Genomic DNA, 18412 nt, shown 5'->3' on the forward strand with positions numbered 1-18412 from the left:
TCTATGATTTCTAAATGATTTCATTGAATTTTATAAGTGAGTATGTGAACTTTATGATTTAAAATTTAATTAATTTTGTTTTTTTTTTTTGTGTGAGGTTCTTGTGTGTGATTCATCAACACTCAAAAGTAAAAAGTAATAAACTAGTTAATATTTAAATAAATAAAGAAAGAGTAGAGAGTACATAAATGAAGAATTTATTTTTAAAGTTTACTGGTAAAGATGGTAAAGATGGAGGTGAAGGAGGAGGAGAAGGAGGTGAAGGTCCTTCCAACAACAATAATAATAATAATAATGTTGAGAATAACAAACAAAATAATGATAGTGCAGAAGAAATGAGAAGAAAAAGATTAGAAAGATTAGAAATGCAACTTGATGATCAACAACAACAAGAAGAAGAACAAAAGAGACAACAACAATTATTACAAGAAGAAGAACAAAAAAGAAAAAGACAAGTAATTCAACAACAACAAGAACAATATCAATTACAATTACTTAAACAAAAACAAGAAGAAGAGAAAAGAAAAAAGGAAGATGAAGAAAAGAAGAAATTGCAACAACCAAGATCACCACCCCTCGTTTCATCAAGCTACGATAGAATTAGAAGTGGTGCTGTCATTCCAATGAATGAAATGGATTATTTCATTCTTGAAAAGATCTTTTTAATCTATTTCAATCAAACAAGTCTTAAAAATGAAGTTTATCTTGAATCTTTGACAAATGAATTAATTAAAGAAGTTGGTAAGTAAAAAAAAAAAAAAAAGAAAAAATATAGAATCTTTATTAAAATTTTATTTTTAGCAGGAAAGAATATATTAAAATTGGATGAAGATTTAATGGATAGAATATTGGTTGAAAGATTATCATATGGACAAGTTAGAATACCATTGGTAGATTATTTAATTGGATGTTTTAATAGATTACAAGAAGTAAAGAGAAAGGTTGGAACCAAACAAGTGATTGTTACCAATGCCAAATTATTAAATGATCTATCAAACCTTATCATTCGTTATTTTGGTGTGGTCATTTCCATTCCAGACATGTTCCCAAACACCTCTTCTCAACTTTATGGTCAAGGTATTGGTCAACTTTTACCATTTTTAAAAGGTGAAATGATTGATGAATTATCTTTTGAATTTTTACAATTATTTATTTCTCAAGTTGATGATAAGAAATCAGTAAGTAAAAAAAAAAAAGAAAAAGAAGAAGAAGAAGAAGAAGAAGAAGAAGAAGTATAAAAAGTATTAATTATTTTTATTTTTATTTTTCCTTTTAGTTATTTGAACCATTATTTTTACAATTAACAGGACAAATGGGACAAATTACATTATTGGGTAATTATATGGCAATATTTAAAGCATTTTCAAGTTTAATTCAATTTAAAGAATTATCTGATATCTTTATTTCAATGCCAGCATTTAATCCAAAACAATTAAATGGTGCTCAATTTGAAAGATTCTCTTTACTTGGTCCTTATTTTTCTCTTAGTGCTGCTTCTAAATCGGTAAAATAGAAACAAATAGAAACAAAAAAAAGAAATAATATTTATTTTAATTTACTTTACTCTATAGAGAGATATAGCTGATCAATATTTTAAAAATGCATCAGAAATGACAAATCAAAATATTCATGAAGCATTTGAAAATATTAGAATTTTAACCAAAGGATATCATAATTATTTACATCAATTGGTTAGAACATTCCTAAAGGTTAGTCCAGAAAACAAGGAAGCATTTTTAGTTTGGATATGTTCAGTTTTGGATCACAATGCCAATCGTACCAAACTACGTTATGATCCAGCCACTGTAGCAACAAGTGGTTTTTGTATGAACCTTTGTGCAGTCATGACATTATTGTGTGAATCATTTATCGATGCCTCGTTTTCAAAAACCACCATGGTTGATACCAACTTTTTACTCAATAGTTCTCGTCACGATATCTCTCAAGATACTAGATTGGCTGCCAATGTTGAAAATATTCAAGAATGGAACAAAGATATTCATCCAATTGTACCAGTCAATTTTATTACTGAATGTTTCTTTGTTACTCTTAGATGTATTCATATTGGTATTAACCCTACTTTTGAACAAATTGATAATGTTAGTAATAGTTCTGAAAGAATTTCTGCTGAACTTCGAGTTTTACAATCAACTCAACCTCAATGGTCAATTGTAAGAAGAAATTAAAAAAAGTAAAAAAAAAGATATCATATATTTATTTAAATTTTTATCTCTAGACTCCACAAGCAAATATAAATGAAGCAAGATTAAAACAATTAAAAGCACAAGTTGATTCATGTAAAACTTATATTTATATTCATGTTTCACAAATGTATGAACCAATGTTTGTAGGTAGATTACAAAGTTTTCTAGCCTTTACAGTCAATTGGTTGACCAGAGTAATTAATCCAACCAATGCACCTGTACCACTTCCAACACCACCCAATCGTCAATTTGCTCTATTGCCAGAATATTGTATCGAAGATATTGTTCAATTCTTTAGTCATCTTACTCGTTTCTATCCAGACAAGGTTGAAACTAATCAACTAGGTCCAATGGTTACATTTTTTGTTACTCTTTTAGCTTCTCCAGATTATATTAATAATCCTTATTTAACTGCTAAAATTATTCAAGTAAATAGAGAAACAAAAAGAAAACAAAAAAAAAAAATGAAAGAAATATTTATACTTTTTTATTTTTCTATTTTTTAGATATTTGGATCATTTGTACCAATTAAAGAACAAAGAGGATATCAAAAAGATATGACAGGATTATTTTCTTCAAGTGAAATTGTAAAACAAAATTTAATACCATCATTGATGAAATTTTATGTAGATATTGAATCTACAGGAAGACATAATCAATTTTATGAAAAGTTTAGTTATCGTTATGATAGTGCACGTATCATGACGTATCTATGGGAATCGAATCTTTATTTCCAACAAAGAATTATTATGGAATGTCGTCGTCCAGAATCCTTTTTACGTTTTATCAACATGGTCATCAATGACAGTATCTTTTTATTGGATGATGCTTTGGAGAAATTAAAAGATATCAAGGGAATGCAAGCTCAACAAGAAGCTGGTGAATGGGAACAAAAACCAGAAGATCAACGTAGAGAATTATTGGAAACGTATGAACGTTATCAATCGATTGCTCGTAATTCATTGTCGTTGGCCGATCAAAACTTTAAAATGATGCAATTAATTTCTGTAAAGGAATTGACACCATTTATGCAAAGTGGTATTGTAGATCGTTTGGCTGAAATGTTGAATAGTTATCTTGTCAAGTTGCTTGGACCCAAGTGTATGGAATTAAGAGTTCGTGACCCAGAACGTTACAACTTTAATCCACGTCATTTATTGGTTCAACTCACCGATATCTATTGTAACCTTTCTGTTGATGAAAAGTTTTTAGACTCTATTGTTCGTGATGAGCGTTCTTTTAAAATTGGTATCTTTGAACAAGTTGAAAAGATTTTGGCTCGTGAACAATTAAAAAGTCTTGAAGATATTGAAAGATTCCATAACCTAATCGTTAAATTGGTTCAAGTCAGTCAACAAAATAATTTATTGGAAGAAGATCTTGGTGATATTCCAGATGACTATTTGGATCCACTCCTAAGTACCCTCATGACTGATCCAGTTATTTTACCTAGTAGTAAAATTACTCTTGATCGTCAAACCATTCAACGTCATTTATTATCTGATCAAACTGATCCTTTTAATCGTTCAAAATTAACTGAAGATATGTTAATTCCAAATATTGAATTAAAAAATCAAATCAATCAATGGTTATCTGATAAAAAAAATAATAAATAAAAAAAGTAAAAAGTATTTTTTTCTACGCAGCAGTTGCAAGTTTATTAATTGGTATTATTATATCATTATTATCGTTGTTTAAATTATTTAATTCTATTGGTTGATTTTTTTTTATATTTGGTTGTTTTGATTGATTGAATTTTTTAAAAATTGGAATATTTTTATAAAATGATTTGTTGTTATAATTTTCTATAAAGAATTGAATTAAATTTATAGACCAAAGTGAAAGTACAAAAGGAAATGTAAGAGTTGTAAAATTTTGTAATTTTAAATGTAGGAAAAAAGTTGTTGAAATGATTACAGTAATTGTCATTTTAATTAAATAAAATGGACCATTACCGCTTGATGCAATACCAGACAATACAGCATTAAAACTATATAATCCACCATTTAATGTTGAAATGATTATTTTATCATCTGTATTTGGATAATATAGATTAATAATAATGACTGAAAGATGAGTTGCAATAATACCATAAAGACTTTGTATTGGGGAATTGATAAAAATTGCAATAATCATTAATAATCCACTAATAAAGTCACCTTGAAATAAAACTTGACCAAAAGCATGACTTGGAATAACCAAACCATTACCAACATAATCGAATCCATTATAATCAATGGTTGGACCTGGTAATCTTGATTTGGCCAATGGAAAACCATCAATTCCATTTGATTGTAGGATTAATTTGAGTAACCAAGTAATGGCTATAAAGGGAAAGGTATAGGCTCTAATGTCAAACAAGAGGAATAGGTGCATCAATAGTGTAGAGGCAATACTACCAATAATATATGCCAAAACTACTGCTGCATTTAAACCAAAATAAAATATCATTGCACATCCAATCAGAGCAGAATTAAAACCATAAAGACCATTATCTATATGATCTTGATTTAATTGTAATAGGACTGCCGTGGCACTTGATACAATGGTACAAATAATCATGGTATATGCCATTTCAGCATTACCATAAAACATGGCAATACAAAAAATGATACCAGTCATTGAATTACATTGTAAAAATATTTGTCCTATTCCTCTTGTCAATACTTTAAAACTTTTAAATATTAAAATTATTATATCAATTAAATAATATTGTATAATCATTCTCCTTTCCCTTTTTTTAATTAATTCTTAATAATGCTCTATCTGTATATAAATCAACCATAATGATATCTTATATATAAATAATAAAGCTAAAAAAAAAAAAAAGTATTTTTTATATATATAAATAATTATTATTATTCTTTTTATCTATCTAATCTATCTTATCTCTCTCTCTTTTTAAAAACTTTGAACAATGTTTTTTAGTTGTAGGGTTCTCTCTCCCTTTTAAAAAAAACCACCATCACATCATGGTGCAATTTTTTTCACCTCCTCGTATGTATCCACTTTTTTCACCATTGTTGTTACCAAATGGAGTTCCGAATAAAAAATCTAAGAAAAAAAAAAAAAAAAAAAGATATATTATAATTTTTTTTTGAAATAGGTCAGTTGAAAGGTCAAACCTCCCTCGCCTCTTTGGAATCGTTCGGCGACTCACACCAAAAAGTCTTTTTTTTTAAAATTTTGATTTTTTTGTTAAAAATATTTCATTCATCATAGATAGAGAGATAAGATAAAAACAGATATATATCTTTTTTCTTTTTTAGTGTTATCATTATTGTTGTACAACCACCACACTCTTTTTATATTTTAAATCATTTCATTTTTTATTTCATTTTATAAAGTTGTTTAGAAAAAATGAATAATGATCATATTGAAACATTAGATAAAGCAATTGAATTGTTTTGGAATTTTGAACTAACAGGTAATACAACTAGAGACTTGTCAACAAGATAGTTATAGAAAGACAGATCTTTTGATTAACCTTTTTTTTCTATTCCATTTCATTTAGAATGTGAAAATTTATTATCAAATGAAAAGACCAAAGTACCATTATTTTCATTATTATATACCGATATTAGTTTTATAAAGGCAGTATTGACAGAAACAAAGGAAGACATGTCTGAAGCTTCAAAAAGAATTAGTGAATGTAAATCTTTGGCTAGATCATTACAATTATCTCAAGTATGTATAAAAAACAAAAAGAAATCATATGACGTGGAACGTTCGTTTTTTTTCTAAAAAAAATATCTATCTTTTTTTCTAGAAACCATTATATTTAAAATTAGAAAAAGAAGAAAAGAAATCAAAAGATTCTAATACCAAGGATGGAGCAGATTCAAGTAATTATGTAAAAGCAGAATATTTAATTTCAAAATTAATTTATGCTGAAACATTGGTGATGAAGGCGATTATTGAATTCAAGGCACAAAATAATTTAAAGGCAGGTTTGGCATTTAGAAAGAGTTGGAAACAATATTCTCAAGCTTTTGAATTGGTAAAGACTCTACCAACTACCTTTCCCATTTACAAACATATTCTTAGTTGTGCCTATTATGGTGTTGGTTTCTTTCATTTCCTTGTCTCTGTTGTTCCACCTCAATATATTTGGTTGGTTGAAGGTATTGGTTTTAAAGGAAATAGAATGGAAGGTTTAAAAGAAATTCAATTATCTTCTGATTCTAATGGTATTAGATGTAAGTAAAATTAAAATAAAAAATCAAAAAAAAGAATATTTATTTATTTATTTTTTTTATTTTTTTTATTTTTAGCAAATATGGCAAAAATAGCAATAATACTATTAAATGTATTCTTTTTTGAAGATTATAATACACCAGAACCATTGATAAAAGAATTGATGACAAAATATGAAAATGGATCATTAATTTATTACATGTCTGGTGCCATTTTAAGAAAACAAGGCAAGATTAAAGAATCATCGGTTAGTTATCAAAGATCATATGATACTTCTGGACAATTGAAGCAATTACAATTGTTTGTAGATTCCGAATTGGGATATAATGAATTTTTAAATCTAAATTGGGAGGCTGCCTCGGTTCATTTGGCCAAGTTTCTCAATGAAACGACTAGTAGTGGTTTCAAGGCATTTGTAGCTTACCAATTGGGTTGTTGTTATGACATGTTGGGTAAAAAGGAAGAGGCTCGTGCCACCTTTAAATCTTTGGAACCATGGGTAAGAAAAGGTTACGACTTTGACGACTTTTCACAGAAAAAGGCTGCTCGTTATCTCAAGCAAAAGGATGGTTGGTCCATGTTTGATCAACTCTACATTCAAGCTAGTCTTTTAAACGAGGCTCATCAATTCCAACGTTCCTATGAATACATCAAACAGGCATTGGCTATTGGTAATTTGACCAAGGAAGAATCGGCAGTGGCAGAGTATTTGGGTGGTGCCAATTGTCAACAATTGGGTCAGCGTGAAGAGGCTCGTCGTCACTATCAACAATCGATTGCCAATGAAAAGAGCTTGTCGTACGACCACTTTTGTATTCCCTATTCGTATATTGGTTTGGCAGAGATTGCTTTTGCCGACGACAAAAAGTCAGACGCAAAGGCTTTTGTTAAAAAGGCAAAGGGCTATAATTCGACTCCCTACGATTTCCCTTCCGTGTTGGATTGGAGAACTAGAAAACTTTTGCAATTGTTGGGTGAATTTTAAAAAAAGTCATTCAAAATATTAACAACAATAACAACGATAACAACAACAACAACACTACCTACATTCCTCTCTCAATTTTAAATTGAAAATAAATCATTTTTAATTTTTATTCAAATATATATATATCGAAACGTTCACTTTGGGGATGCAGAGGTTGCATGAGCTGTCTCTACTCTGTAATGAGTGAAACGAATAATAAGTTGTGCTTGAATGGTTTTGTTTATATAAATATATAATGATGTATGTTTGAACAGATACACGAAACAACACAACTGGTAGATTTACTTGGATTCTTTTACCGGAATGCAATTCAGGGATTAGAGTTCTGCCACTTCAAAAAGTCACGAAAAAAGGGAAAAATCATGTGATAGGAGAGGATCGAACTCTCGACCTTTGCATTCCATACTGTTATATAAGTACAACACTCTACCGGCTGAGTTACAATCACGATGAGATTGAAAAATTCGGAAAGGATTTTGACCATTTTATAGTGTCCTCTCCTCTCGTGCTACCCCGGGAACGTAAAGGTCATAGGTTCGAATCCTGCCCTCGAACTTTACTTTTGGCGCCAACGTTTAACTTGACCACAATTGGGGGGATTGAGGAGAAAAACCATCCGACTCTAGGGATCTAGAGACAGGACACCCCCACGGAAGGATGACCGGGTTAGTTTCCCCTTCTCAGTAGGAGATTGGGTAGCCAGACTGCAACAAGTAACGGGAAGGTAGTGGAGGACCTACTGGGCCGTCGCGATAGAAAGCCATCTGACATCTCAAATACAATATGCAACACGTAAAGACGAGTGTCCACAATGGGGAGTAAATCGGCGCGAGAGTTGAGAGCGGCAGTCGGTCTTGGAAGCACCCAAGGCTTAAGGTTTCACCGCAAGTATGGTACTAAAATTAGAAGAAGATGGGTGCCATATTTGCGTCACCACCGCCATCCTCTTCTATTCTCTCTACAACTATCAATAATAATATTAATAATATAATAATTCACTAAATAATAAGAATAATAATAATTATATCAACCCAGTATTATAGCCTATAGTGCTAGTGAGAAAAAAAAAAAAAAAAAAAAAAAATAATAGCGATATCTTTAACCAATTTATTTTTAGAACAAGCAACAATCCAAAACAATCCAACATGCTTGACACTATACAAAAAGATACATGATCAACGTCCATACAACATGTATCATAGACATGGACAAACCCCCAGAACAAATTAACTTTAATTCTTCTTGAGATAATCTTTATTTCTTGCTGGTCAATTAAAAAGTAAAATTAATAAAACTTTGTAACTTCTGAGTACTACTCTTCCCGATAGGAGAGAACAGGAAAAGAATTACTTTAAAAAAAAAAATGTCCTCTCCTCTCCCCAGAACAAATTAACTTTAATTCTTCTTGAGATAATCTTATTATTTCTTGCTGGTCAATTAAAAAGTATAATTAATAAAACTTTGTAACTTCTGAGTACTACTCTTCCCGATAGGAGAGAACAGGAAAAGAATTACTTTAAAAAAAAATGTCCTCCTCTGTATTTATTTGTTTTGACTTAAGTAGAAGATGACGGCGAGTAGAGATACCAATTAATTAAACTGTTCAGTTCACTAATCTCATCGAAGATGGTTGGGAGATGGGGTCGCCTTGTTTTGTGCCCCTGTTGATGGCCAACTCTTTTGACAATCGGCCATTGACAGAGGCACGCACACGGGACCCTTTCAGGAGGTTGATGATGAGGTCTTTGAGGTTGGGGGGTAGACCAATGTGGATTAGCGTGTTTTCTATAGCCTTGTGCGATATCGAGTCGAACGCCTTTTGAAAGTCATACAATGTAATGAATCCATTTTGGTTTGTTTTGTTGTTGTGGTCGATGACCTCATTGATATTCAGTATATTGTCGTGAATGTTTCTGTTAGGGACGAACCCTGTTTGGTTGGGGTTGATGATTGTGGAGTGGAATGACAGTAGACGATTGTTGATGATGATGATGACGACAACAGCTTGTAATCCGTGTTGAGGAGTGTGATGGGACGCCTTTTGGCAATATCTTTTGGGTCCCCTTTTTCATCAATGATATGATTACACCATCCTTGAGTTCTTGGGGGACGGCTTGTGGGTTGTTGAGGAGTGTGTTGTAGTGGTTGAGGAGGAGGGGAGTGAACCTTTTTGTCTGGAGTTTGAAAAGTTCAAACGGCAATCCATCTTGTCCTGGTGCTGAGTTTCTTTTACTTTGCTTGATCGCTCGCTTGATTTCTTCCTCGTTGAATGGCGAACCGAGGGCGTTGATTGTTTCGGGTTAGGGGTTAGGGTCACCTCCCAAAAAAATTATAGTGTCCATTCTCGCAAGAGCGTTGAAACCAACCCAGACCCCAGCGTTCGATAGACACCTATGTAAACTATGCCTCGAGGCGTACCCCGAAACCAACATGACGAGCTATGAAGTTTGCTCAGTCTCGACCTTTGCATTCCATACTGTGATATAAGTATAACTAATATATTTTAATAGAGTTGCTTGATCAGTGTAGGTATAATCTTCTAAAGCATAAGGAATTGATATTTGGTTATGAATATGTGCAACACAATGGTACACTCCACCTAGAATTGCTTCTTTGAGTGTTTTAAATGACGAAAAACAAAGAGATAACGAATAAAATGATTCTTGGAGTGATTTAAAAGAGATGGCTTGTGACCTATATCTATCCGATATCACGCTCCATGACCTTTATTGTCATTCATTCCTACTTTAATATATCGATCTATCTATCAATTTATTTAATTTAATTAATTAATTATTTTTTCAACCAAGGTTTATTAGCAAGGAACAAAGACTTTTCCATTTGCTCAGCGGGAACAAGCATATTAAAATTGTAACCAAAGTTGCTAATCTTTTCCAACACTGAACCAATCAACATTTCACAACATTTTACCAATCTTCTATTCTCTAGTTCTTCGTCACTTTTCTTGTTTGAATGTTCCAAAACAAATACTTTTTTCATAAAATATAATTGTCTCAGTAATTTTTGACAATTCATCTAGAAACAAAAAAATTAATAAACTATATATATATATTTCTATTTTTTTTTCAATTTTTTTACATACAATTTGAATTAATTTACCATTACAACTTCTAGTACATTTAAAAGATTTATCAGAATAATGTTTTGAAACATGACTACATTCAACACATTTCAAATTCCAATCTTGATGTTGTTTGATAAAACTTCTAGTTTGCATTGTCAATTGATTCAACAAGACAGCCAAACCAAATTGTTTTTGACAATGTTGACAAGTAGTACCAGATTCTATCACTTCTCTATCATCTTCTGGACCCAAAGTAATTCTCTTTATACCAGAAAAGACTGTCATTTTACGACAAGATGGACAATTAAATTCTGGTTTTTCACAATCCTTGAATCTTGTATCTTCAACTTGTTGTTGTTGTAAACGATTATCAAATCCTCCTTGATTTTGTTGATTTGACTTTGATTTGTATTTAATATTTGACATACCCAACCAACTAGCCAATTTTTGTTCTTCAATACCCAAAAGTTCAGTGATACGATAGGTTGGTGGTAGAATTTGTTGAGCAAGATACCAATCCAAATCAATTTGTTCAAATGATGTTATATCTGATGGATGAAGTGCACGTTTTGACCAAGATTCCAAATTACTATTATTATTACCATTTCCAAGAGTAATAACATATGGGATTGCATCACCTTGTTGAGCAATTAAACCTTTTCTTTTCATTTCCAAAGCAACATTTACATGTGGAGGATGTTCACCATCATTGTAAGCTTCTGGATTTGCAGATAATGTCTTTGTAATAATAAATTGATCAATTGAAACAAGACCTTCATTTATATCTTTTCTAATTTGTTCCAAAAAAGATTTAATTTCTTCCAATAATTTACTACTTTCTTTTTCTTCTCCAGATAATAACATTTCCAATATTTTGTTACCAATAGTTTTTGTTAGATCACACCAATCACGACGAACAATATCCAAACCCTTATTTTGAATAACAGTTTTGAATGTATTGTCTGATAATTTTGTTTCAATCAGAGCAGCATATTTCTTCTTTTTCAATAATAATAATCTTTTAAAGACACCATCCAAACCAATTTCCATTACAGAATTTTTAAATTGATTATTAATTTTTGTTTTAATTTGACGACCAATATCTTGAGCTTCATTATAAGTAGATACACCAGTATAAACCATAATAGAATCTGTATCACCATAGATAACACTATGATTCATTCTTTCAGTAATATCTGCCGATTTTTCCAAATTCTCTCTACCCTTGCGAGTAACCAATTCTGCCAATGGGAGAGCATAAAAACGAGAACTAGTAAAACCAAGACATCCATACATTGAATTGGCTACCAATTTGATTGCTTGTTGTTTGATATCAAGTTGTTGCTTGATGGTTGCGTCCTTTTCAACTTCCATCTTTTTTCTAACATCCTTTCTACGATTGACAAGATAATTTAATACCTGTGGTAAAATACCTTTTGCAACTGTATTACTTGGTGGTACAGCCAATTCCCATCCTTTACTACCGAGTGATCGAGTACTTGTTGCAGGTTTATCAACTTCATCAACACCAGCAAATTTTGATTGATCACCAAGATCCTTTTTAATACGAGGAATAGTTGTAAAGCAAACATTATACTCTTGAATAATAGATGGATAAAGTGAATTAAAATCCAACAATACAACATATTTATCATAATAGGCTCTTTTTGGTTCTAAAACCAAACCACCACTAAAAGCTGCCTTGGCACGTTTGTTTGATGCTGCCAAACTATCACGTCTTGATTGTTTATCTGGTAAAATATACTTTTTCTGATAGAAATTATGCAACAATAAATATTCTATACGTTCAGCTCTATTACCAGTCAGCGACTTGTTCCATAAATTTCCTGCCAAATTTGTCAATTGTTTTGTTAATGGTATCAACATTAATTTAAACATTAATTGTAATATTATATTACAATCATTTTCATTTAATTCAATTATTAAATTTATCCTAAAAATAGAAAAAAAAAGATATTAATATTTTTAATTATTTTCTATTATCTATTTTTACTTGCCTCTTTGAATTATTAAAATAACTATCAACAGCTAAAAGATTAATTGATTGTTTTTCAATTTGTAATTGAGTTTTACTTAATTCTACGAGTGAATAATTTTTTTCTTTTTGAAGAAATTCTTTAGACAAGAGATAGGTATCACAGACAAGACGACCAATGAGGACTTGTTTTTCTTGATAGGAATTTTCAGCAGAACCAATACCACCAGACAATCTTGGAAATTGTGTACGACGAAGTTTACCAAGATAACTCCAATTTTGAACTTTCAATTCCTTCATACGATGAATGATAACATCCAAATCATAACCAATGATATTGTGACCTGCCAACATATCGGGGTCTACCGACATGATAGTATTGGCCAATTGAGTCAATACCAAACGTTCATTGTTTTGGACAGAAAGATTTTGACGACTTTGACCTTGTTGTTTAAAATCCATTGGTAATGTTTGACCAGTGAGTGGACGAATTGAAGTCATATACTTTACATTTTCACGTGCCGATTGAATAGTACCACCATCACAACTAATATGTTCATTGACTACACTACTTATCATTAAAATTTCATTTGAATCCTTGGTAGATGTAGTCTTTACAGATAGAGCCATTACTACAATGGGTGGTGATGGTTGTGGTGCCAATTTTACCTTGTCAAATGGTGCAACATCTTTAAAACTTGGTACTCTTGCTTCAAAACGACAATATGATATTTTTTGTGAAACATCCAAAACTGGTTTAACATTTCTCAATACCATCCAACATGGTCCCATTATTCTTGTTTTTAATAAAAATAATTCCAATGGTGATGATGTTATACCATATCCACATTTAAATGTTAATCCTTGAATATCATTTTTTAATGGTGCAACTAAAATAAAAAAGAAAAAGAAAAAGAAAAAGAAAAAGAAAAAGAAAAAGAAAAAGAAAAAGAGTAAATAAAAAAAATCATTATATTTTTTGTTTCCATTTTATACTGACAATTTGAAGGATAAGAAATTTTCCAAAGATTATCATATTTTGAAATATTTGTAGATTTGTTTTCTTCTTTATAATCAAAACAAATAGAACGAGAAACCTTTTTACAAGTCCAATTCTTAATCTTGTTGGCATCCATGATTGATTTAATTTCCTTTTCAATCATTTCATCGGTTGGTTGTATAGTGGTAGGTTCACCCTTGGCATCGACACAATAGGATCTTGGCAATAAAAATACATTTCTTTGCAGATTCTCTACTACAATACAACAACTAACAAACCTAGTTACAGTTCCTACTTGTTGTTTTACTTTACCAAATAAATAAATCTTTCCTACAAATGTTCCTTGTGTTTCTTCTTCTGCTGTCAAAAAAAAGAATTCTAATCCTTTTTGATTTTGAATTGTTATCATTGGTATACTTGAAACTAAAAAAAAATAGAAAAAAAGTAAATTTAATATATTATCTTTTTTTTTCTTTTCTTTTGCTATTTTCTATTTACCATCTTTAACACAAAGGTTTTCAAATTCACCAATTGAAATGACAGAATCTTCTGCTTTTTTCCACCAATCATTTGTTGTTTTTGGTGATACCAATGAAATGGTTGGAGTTTTTGTCTGTAGTACAGGAGCAGAAGCAGTAAAAGTAACTGTTGGAACTTTTGGTTCATCTTCATTAAAATCAAATTCAAATGATTCTTCATCTTTTTCAAAATCTTCAAGATTTAAATCTTCATCATTCTTGATAGTTGTAGTTGTAGTTGTATTAGTAGAAGTTGTAGAGGTTGATTGTTCTTCCTTTTCTTTTTCTTTTTCCTTTTCAATTCTTTCTTGTTCTTCAAGAGCACGTTTTTGTTGTTCAATAAAATCAATATCCATTTCTTGATCTGGATTTTCTTGAAGATCTTTTAAATAAAGTTCCATCATATCATCATTGGTTTTACTCTTTGTCGTCGCTGTTGTTGTTGATTGATTTGATTTTTGCATTCTTTCTGCCAATGACTAAAAATAAATAAATAAAATGGTTAGATATATAGATGATTATTTGATTAAAATTTAATTTACCATTGATGTCGATGAAGAAGTAGTATTACTACTACTACTACTACTACTACTAACAGTTTTGTTTAAAAATTGATCCATTCTATTTGCAATTGGAACTACATCAACCTTTTTCTTTTTCTCTTTCTCTTCTTGTTTCTTTTCATCCTTTTTACTACTACTACTATTATCCTTTTTCTTTCTTTTTACAACCTTTGATGATGATTTTGATTCTTTTGCTTCTTCCCCAGAATAATCATCATCATCATCATTGTCATGATCCTCCTCACCATCACTTCTTTCTCTGTAACCATATTCATCATCATCTACAACAAAATCTCTAATCTTTCTCTTCTTTTCCAATTCCTCTTCAATATTTGTAATTGTATTCTTTTCTCCCTTTTCATCATCTGATGATTCATTTAATTCTTCTTCTTCTTCTTCTTGAATCTAAATAATAAATAATAGTAGTATTAATAAATATAAATATATATCTTATTCATTATCTTTTTTACATACTTGTTCAGATCTTTTTTCTTCACCAGATTTAGCTCTTCTAAGTGCTTGTAAAGAAGCAGCTGTCTTTTTAGCTCTTTGCTCTCTTGCCATAGCTTAAGTAGATAAACCTAGTTATAAACCTTATCTATCTATATAAAAAAACTCTCTAATAAAGATGGACAATGAAGAAAAAAAAGGAGGTAAATGTAAGAGTCTCTTTGGTTTTTTTTTAAAAATAATGGCGCCAAAATCAAAAAAAAAAAAATAGACAAATTTTTTTTTTTCAAACGTAATATTTATAATTAATTTGTTTATTTTGAATTTATTTTATCTACTACTAACAAGAGTGAATAAACCAGCACAAAGAGCAGTGAAACAAGCGGCGAGGGTAGCCCACCAACCACCTCCAGGCATCCAAGAGTATCCATCAGAGCTACCATAGATCTTGTCACACCAGGCGTCGTCTAGACAAAAGACGATATCGTCATCCAAAGCCTTTGGCATACCGAATAATGTGAAAAAGGAAACAAACAAGATGGCAATAGTGGCCATAGAACAACCGATACAAAGAATCTTCCAGATGATTGAACGACACAACTTTGGTGACAGTAAGAGAATGAGTTGCAAGAGAGCAGTTCCAAGAGCCAAAGCGGCACCAATCACCAAGAATGATAGACATGTATTTAGAATCTTGGCAACATCATCAAATTCATTAGTAACATAAATTGGTTTGGTCGTTAAAAATAGTGGACAACTTGATGCATCAGAATAACTTTCTTTGGATTCCTAGAGAAATGAAGGAAATTAAAAAAAAAATAGATTAAATAAGAATTTGATTGATGGATATACATTCTTATTTGATTGATTTACATGATCGATTTACATACCTCTTCACCGCCAACTACACATTGTACATCTTTCCATCTAAAGTAAGTGACTGCTTCATCGATATTAGAAAGTCCAATTTCATATGACGATCTTTTGATTTGATACCATGGCAACGCAAATCCAATGATACAACCAACTAAAACTAAAACTTGCAATCCAATTCCAATTTTTAATTTCATCTTTTCTTAAAATATATGTTGTAATTTTTTAAAATAAATATAAAGGGTGTTTGTTGTGTATAATACAATTAATTAATTAAATAAATAAATAAATAAAGATAGAGAGAGATAAACTTTTGATTAGATTATCTGTAGAGAGAGCGCTATGTGAATGATTTGATTTCAACAACGATGTTTTGGATGGATATTTAAAGGTTATTGTTTTGTCCAAAGGGAGTTTAATTAATTAACTCGCTCCTGTCTCGTTTCGTGGCTAAAAGGTACATTTTTTATTTGAAAACAGTGTCAACAATCAAACAAACCCCTACATAATGATCGTATAGGGGGGTACCCCTGCTGATCTAAACATAAAGACAAAGGGACTAGATCTGGTCCTAGGACAACAATTTTGTTTAAGCTGTAACCATGGTGGTGCTATGCCGACAAGGAGCAGCTGCTTGAATCACTCCTTCTTTTTCATTGAACCCATCAGTTGAAAGAAAATTTATTTTTGTTTTTTTTTCATATTTATTTGAACCTTTTATTTTTGTTTGCATTGATCTAAAATAGTACACGACATCAATGTAGTATGCACAGAATGGAATGTACAGAGATCTCCTTTGTACGATCACGATCACCAATTCCGTGAAAGGAGTAAATAAAACAAATGATGAAGTGAATTTCCTAACCTTTTTCATCATAATAAATAAGATAATCGATACTTAGTGATAATCGAAAAGTATTTTTCATCTTCAATGAAACCATTTGATCATTAAGTGATGATGCAAGGTAGATACATAGATAATCCTTTATTGGATAAAGTTGTTGTTGTTGATCATCACCAAATTACATTTCAATCATTACAATTACTAGCAGAGACACAATTCATTGAATCATTTCAATCAATTGATAAACAATTATTAGTGAATCAACCAAATATAAAGTATGTAAGAAGAGAGAGAAGAATAAGTATAGTATACTACATCTATCAATCAAATATACTATAGTATACTTACTTTGTTCTTCATATTTTCAAAAAGAGATGATAATAGTATTTATACAGGTGCACCTGGATTATGTTTATTTTATTTAATTCAATATTTGGTACCTACAAGTTGTAAATATCCACAAACAGATTCATTAATTCAATCATTAAATCGTTGTAAAGAATTATATAATCATTTAAACAATAACAAGAAAAAGACTAGTAGTAATAGTGAAAAAAAGAAAAGAATTACATTTCTTGAAGGTGAAAATGGTTTATTGACAATTGGTATCATACTTGGTTCAATTGATTTAATTAATGATAATAATAATAATATAGATTTAAAAAATCAATGGTATGCATTTACATATATATAACACTTATCTATAATTATAATTATAACTAACCTTTGACATTATTTAGGATAAAATTATTAAATGAAATAATTATAGATAACTATAACTCTTTATTTGAATCATATCCATTTGAATTATTATATGGAAAATGTGGATATATTCAAAATCTATTATTTATTAGAAAATATTGTTTTGATACTTTGGTATCAACTAATCAATTATTAAGGTTAGATAAATGTATTTATGATTTAGTTGATCATATTGTAGAACAAGGTAGATTATATTCAAAACAAAATTCAATATCTTCACCATTAATGTATGAATGGCATCATTCACAATATTTGGGTGGTGTTCATGGTCTAGCTGGTATATTATACATTTTAATGAATTGTTTGGAATTGATTGATGATGAATCAGATAAAAAGTTAAATATATCAAATGATATTAAAGGATCATTGGATTATTTAATGTCAACTAGATTGGAATCTGGTAATTTTCCAACTAGACCAGATAATACAAATGATCGTTTAGTTCAATTTTGCCATGGTGCTCCTGGTGTCATTCCAACATTATTAAAGGCACATTCCTTTTTCAAAGATTCAAAATATTTAGAGTGTGCCAAGATATCATCAGATGTAATTTGGAAGTATGGATTATTAACCAAAGGTACAGGGTTATGTCATGGTATTTCTGGTAATGCTTATTCATTCCTTTTAATATACAAGGAATCCAAAGATGAAAAGGATATTTCATATCTTTGGAAAACAATAGAATTTATTAAATTGGCAACCTCTCAATCAATTCTCAAACAACAATCACAACCTGATAATCCATACTCTTTATTTGAAGGTTTAACTGGTCTTGCTTGGTTATTAAATGATTTAATTAATTTATTTAAATATAAACAATCATATTTAAATCAAATTCATTTTCCAACTTTATTATAAATAAATCTAGATTATTACTTTTAATTGTCTGTTGATTTTTGTTTTTTTAATTGTTGTTCTTCTTCTTCTTGTTGTTG

At 30.2% G+C, this 18412-nt stretch overlaps 7 protein-coding genes and 1 non-coding gene across 8 annotated transcripts; 3 read left to right on the plus strand and 5 right to left on the minus strand.

The window, feature by feature from the left end:
- Positions 1-188: 188 nt before the first annotated feature.
- nosA (U box domain-containing protein) lies at positions 189-3820 on the plus strand (the record flags this gene model as incomplete). Its single annotated transcript, XM_004351380.1, has 6 exons — positions 189-741; positions 802-1178; positions 1277-1504; positions 1572-2171; positions 2237-2632; positions 2711-3820. 6 exons carry the CDS (start codon positions 189-191, stop codon positions 3818-3820), a joined length of 3264 nt encoding a protein of 1087 aa, XP_004351432.1.
- Positions 3821-3907: 87 nt separating this feature from the next.
- Positions 3908-4826, minus strand: DFA_10790 (urea transport protein; the record flags this gene model as incomplete). The annotated part of the gene is made up of 2 exons (XM_004351381.1): positions 3908-3913; positions 4053-4826. The coding sequence occupies 2 exons, from the start codon at positions 4824-4826 to the stop codon at positions 3908-3910; spliced, it is 780 nt and encodes a 259-aa protein (XP_004351433.1).
- Positions 4827-5564: 738 nt separating this feature from the next.
- On the plus strand, positions 5565-7386 carry DFA_10791 (uncharacterized protein; the record flags this gene model as incomplete). The annotated part of the gene is made up of 4 exons (XM_004351382.1): positions 5565-5631; positions 5719-5891; positions 5974-6403; positions 6479-7386. 4 exons carry the CDS (start codon positions 5565-5567, stop codon positions 7384-7386), a joined length of 1578 nt encoding a protein of 525 aa, XP_004351434.1.
- Positions 7387-7749: 363 nt separating this feature from the next.
- Positions 7750-7834, minus strand: DFA_10792. Its single transcript is given in 2 exon segments — positions 7750-7786; positions 7797-7834. It is a non-coding gene; the product is annotated as a tRNA-Ile (tRNA).
- A 1990-nt stretch (positions 7835-9824) lies between these two features.
- polA1 (DNA polymerase alpha catalytic subunit) lies at positions 9825-12358 on the minus strand (the record flags this gene model as incomplete). The annotated part of the gene is made up of 3 exons (XM_004351383.1): positions 9825-10110; positions 10286-10422; positions 10490-12358. The coding sequence occupies 3 exons, from the start codon at positions 12356-12358 to the stop codon at positions 9825-9827; spliced, it is 2292 nt and encodes a 763-aa protein (XP_004351435.1).
- A 49-nt stretch (positions 12359-12407) lies between these two features.
- DFA_10794 (uncharacterized protein) lies at positions 12408-15112 on the minus strand (the record flags this gene model as incomplete). Its single annotated transcript, XM_004351384.1, has 6 exons — positions 12408-12425; positions 12486-13357; positions 13468-13890; positions 13966-14464; positions 14528-14953; positions 15023-15112. 6 exons carry the CDS (start codon positions 15110-15112, stop codon positions 12408-12410), a joined length of 2328 nt encoding a protein of 775 aa, XP_004351436.1.
- Positions 15113-15328: 216 nt separating this feature from the next.
- On the minus strand, positions 15329-16068 carry DFA_10795 (uncharacterized protein; the record flags this gene model as incomplete). The annotated part of the gene is made up of 2 exons (XM_004351385.1): positions 15329-15787; positions 15889-16068. 2 exons carry the CDS (start codon positions 16066-16068, stop codon positions 15329-15331), a joined length of 639 nt encoding a protein of 212 aa, XP_004351437.1.
- A 758-nt stretch (positions 16069-16826) lies between these two features.
- On the plus strand, positions 16827-18335 carry DFA_10796 (lantibiotic synthetase component C-like protein; the record flags this gene model as incomplete). Its single annotated transcript, XM_004351386.1, has 3 exons — positions 16827-16990; positions 17055-17387; positions 17456-18335. The coding sequence occupies 3 exons, from the start codon at positions 16827-16829 to the stop codon at positions 18333-18335; spliced, it is 1377 nt and encodes a 458-aa protein (XP_004351438.1).
- Between the last annotated feature and the right edge of the window lie 77 nt (positions 18336-18412).

The sequence above is a fragment of the Cavenderia fasciculata genome, assembly GCF_000203815.1.
Source record: "Cavenderia fasciculata unplaced genomic scaffold Scf_EUAJFUG01CK1KI-5, whole genome shotgun sequence".
Classification (NCBI taxonomy): domain Eukaryota; phylum Evosea; class Eumycetozoa; order Acytosteliales; family Cavenderiaceae; genus Cavenderia; species Cavenderia fasciculata.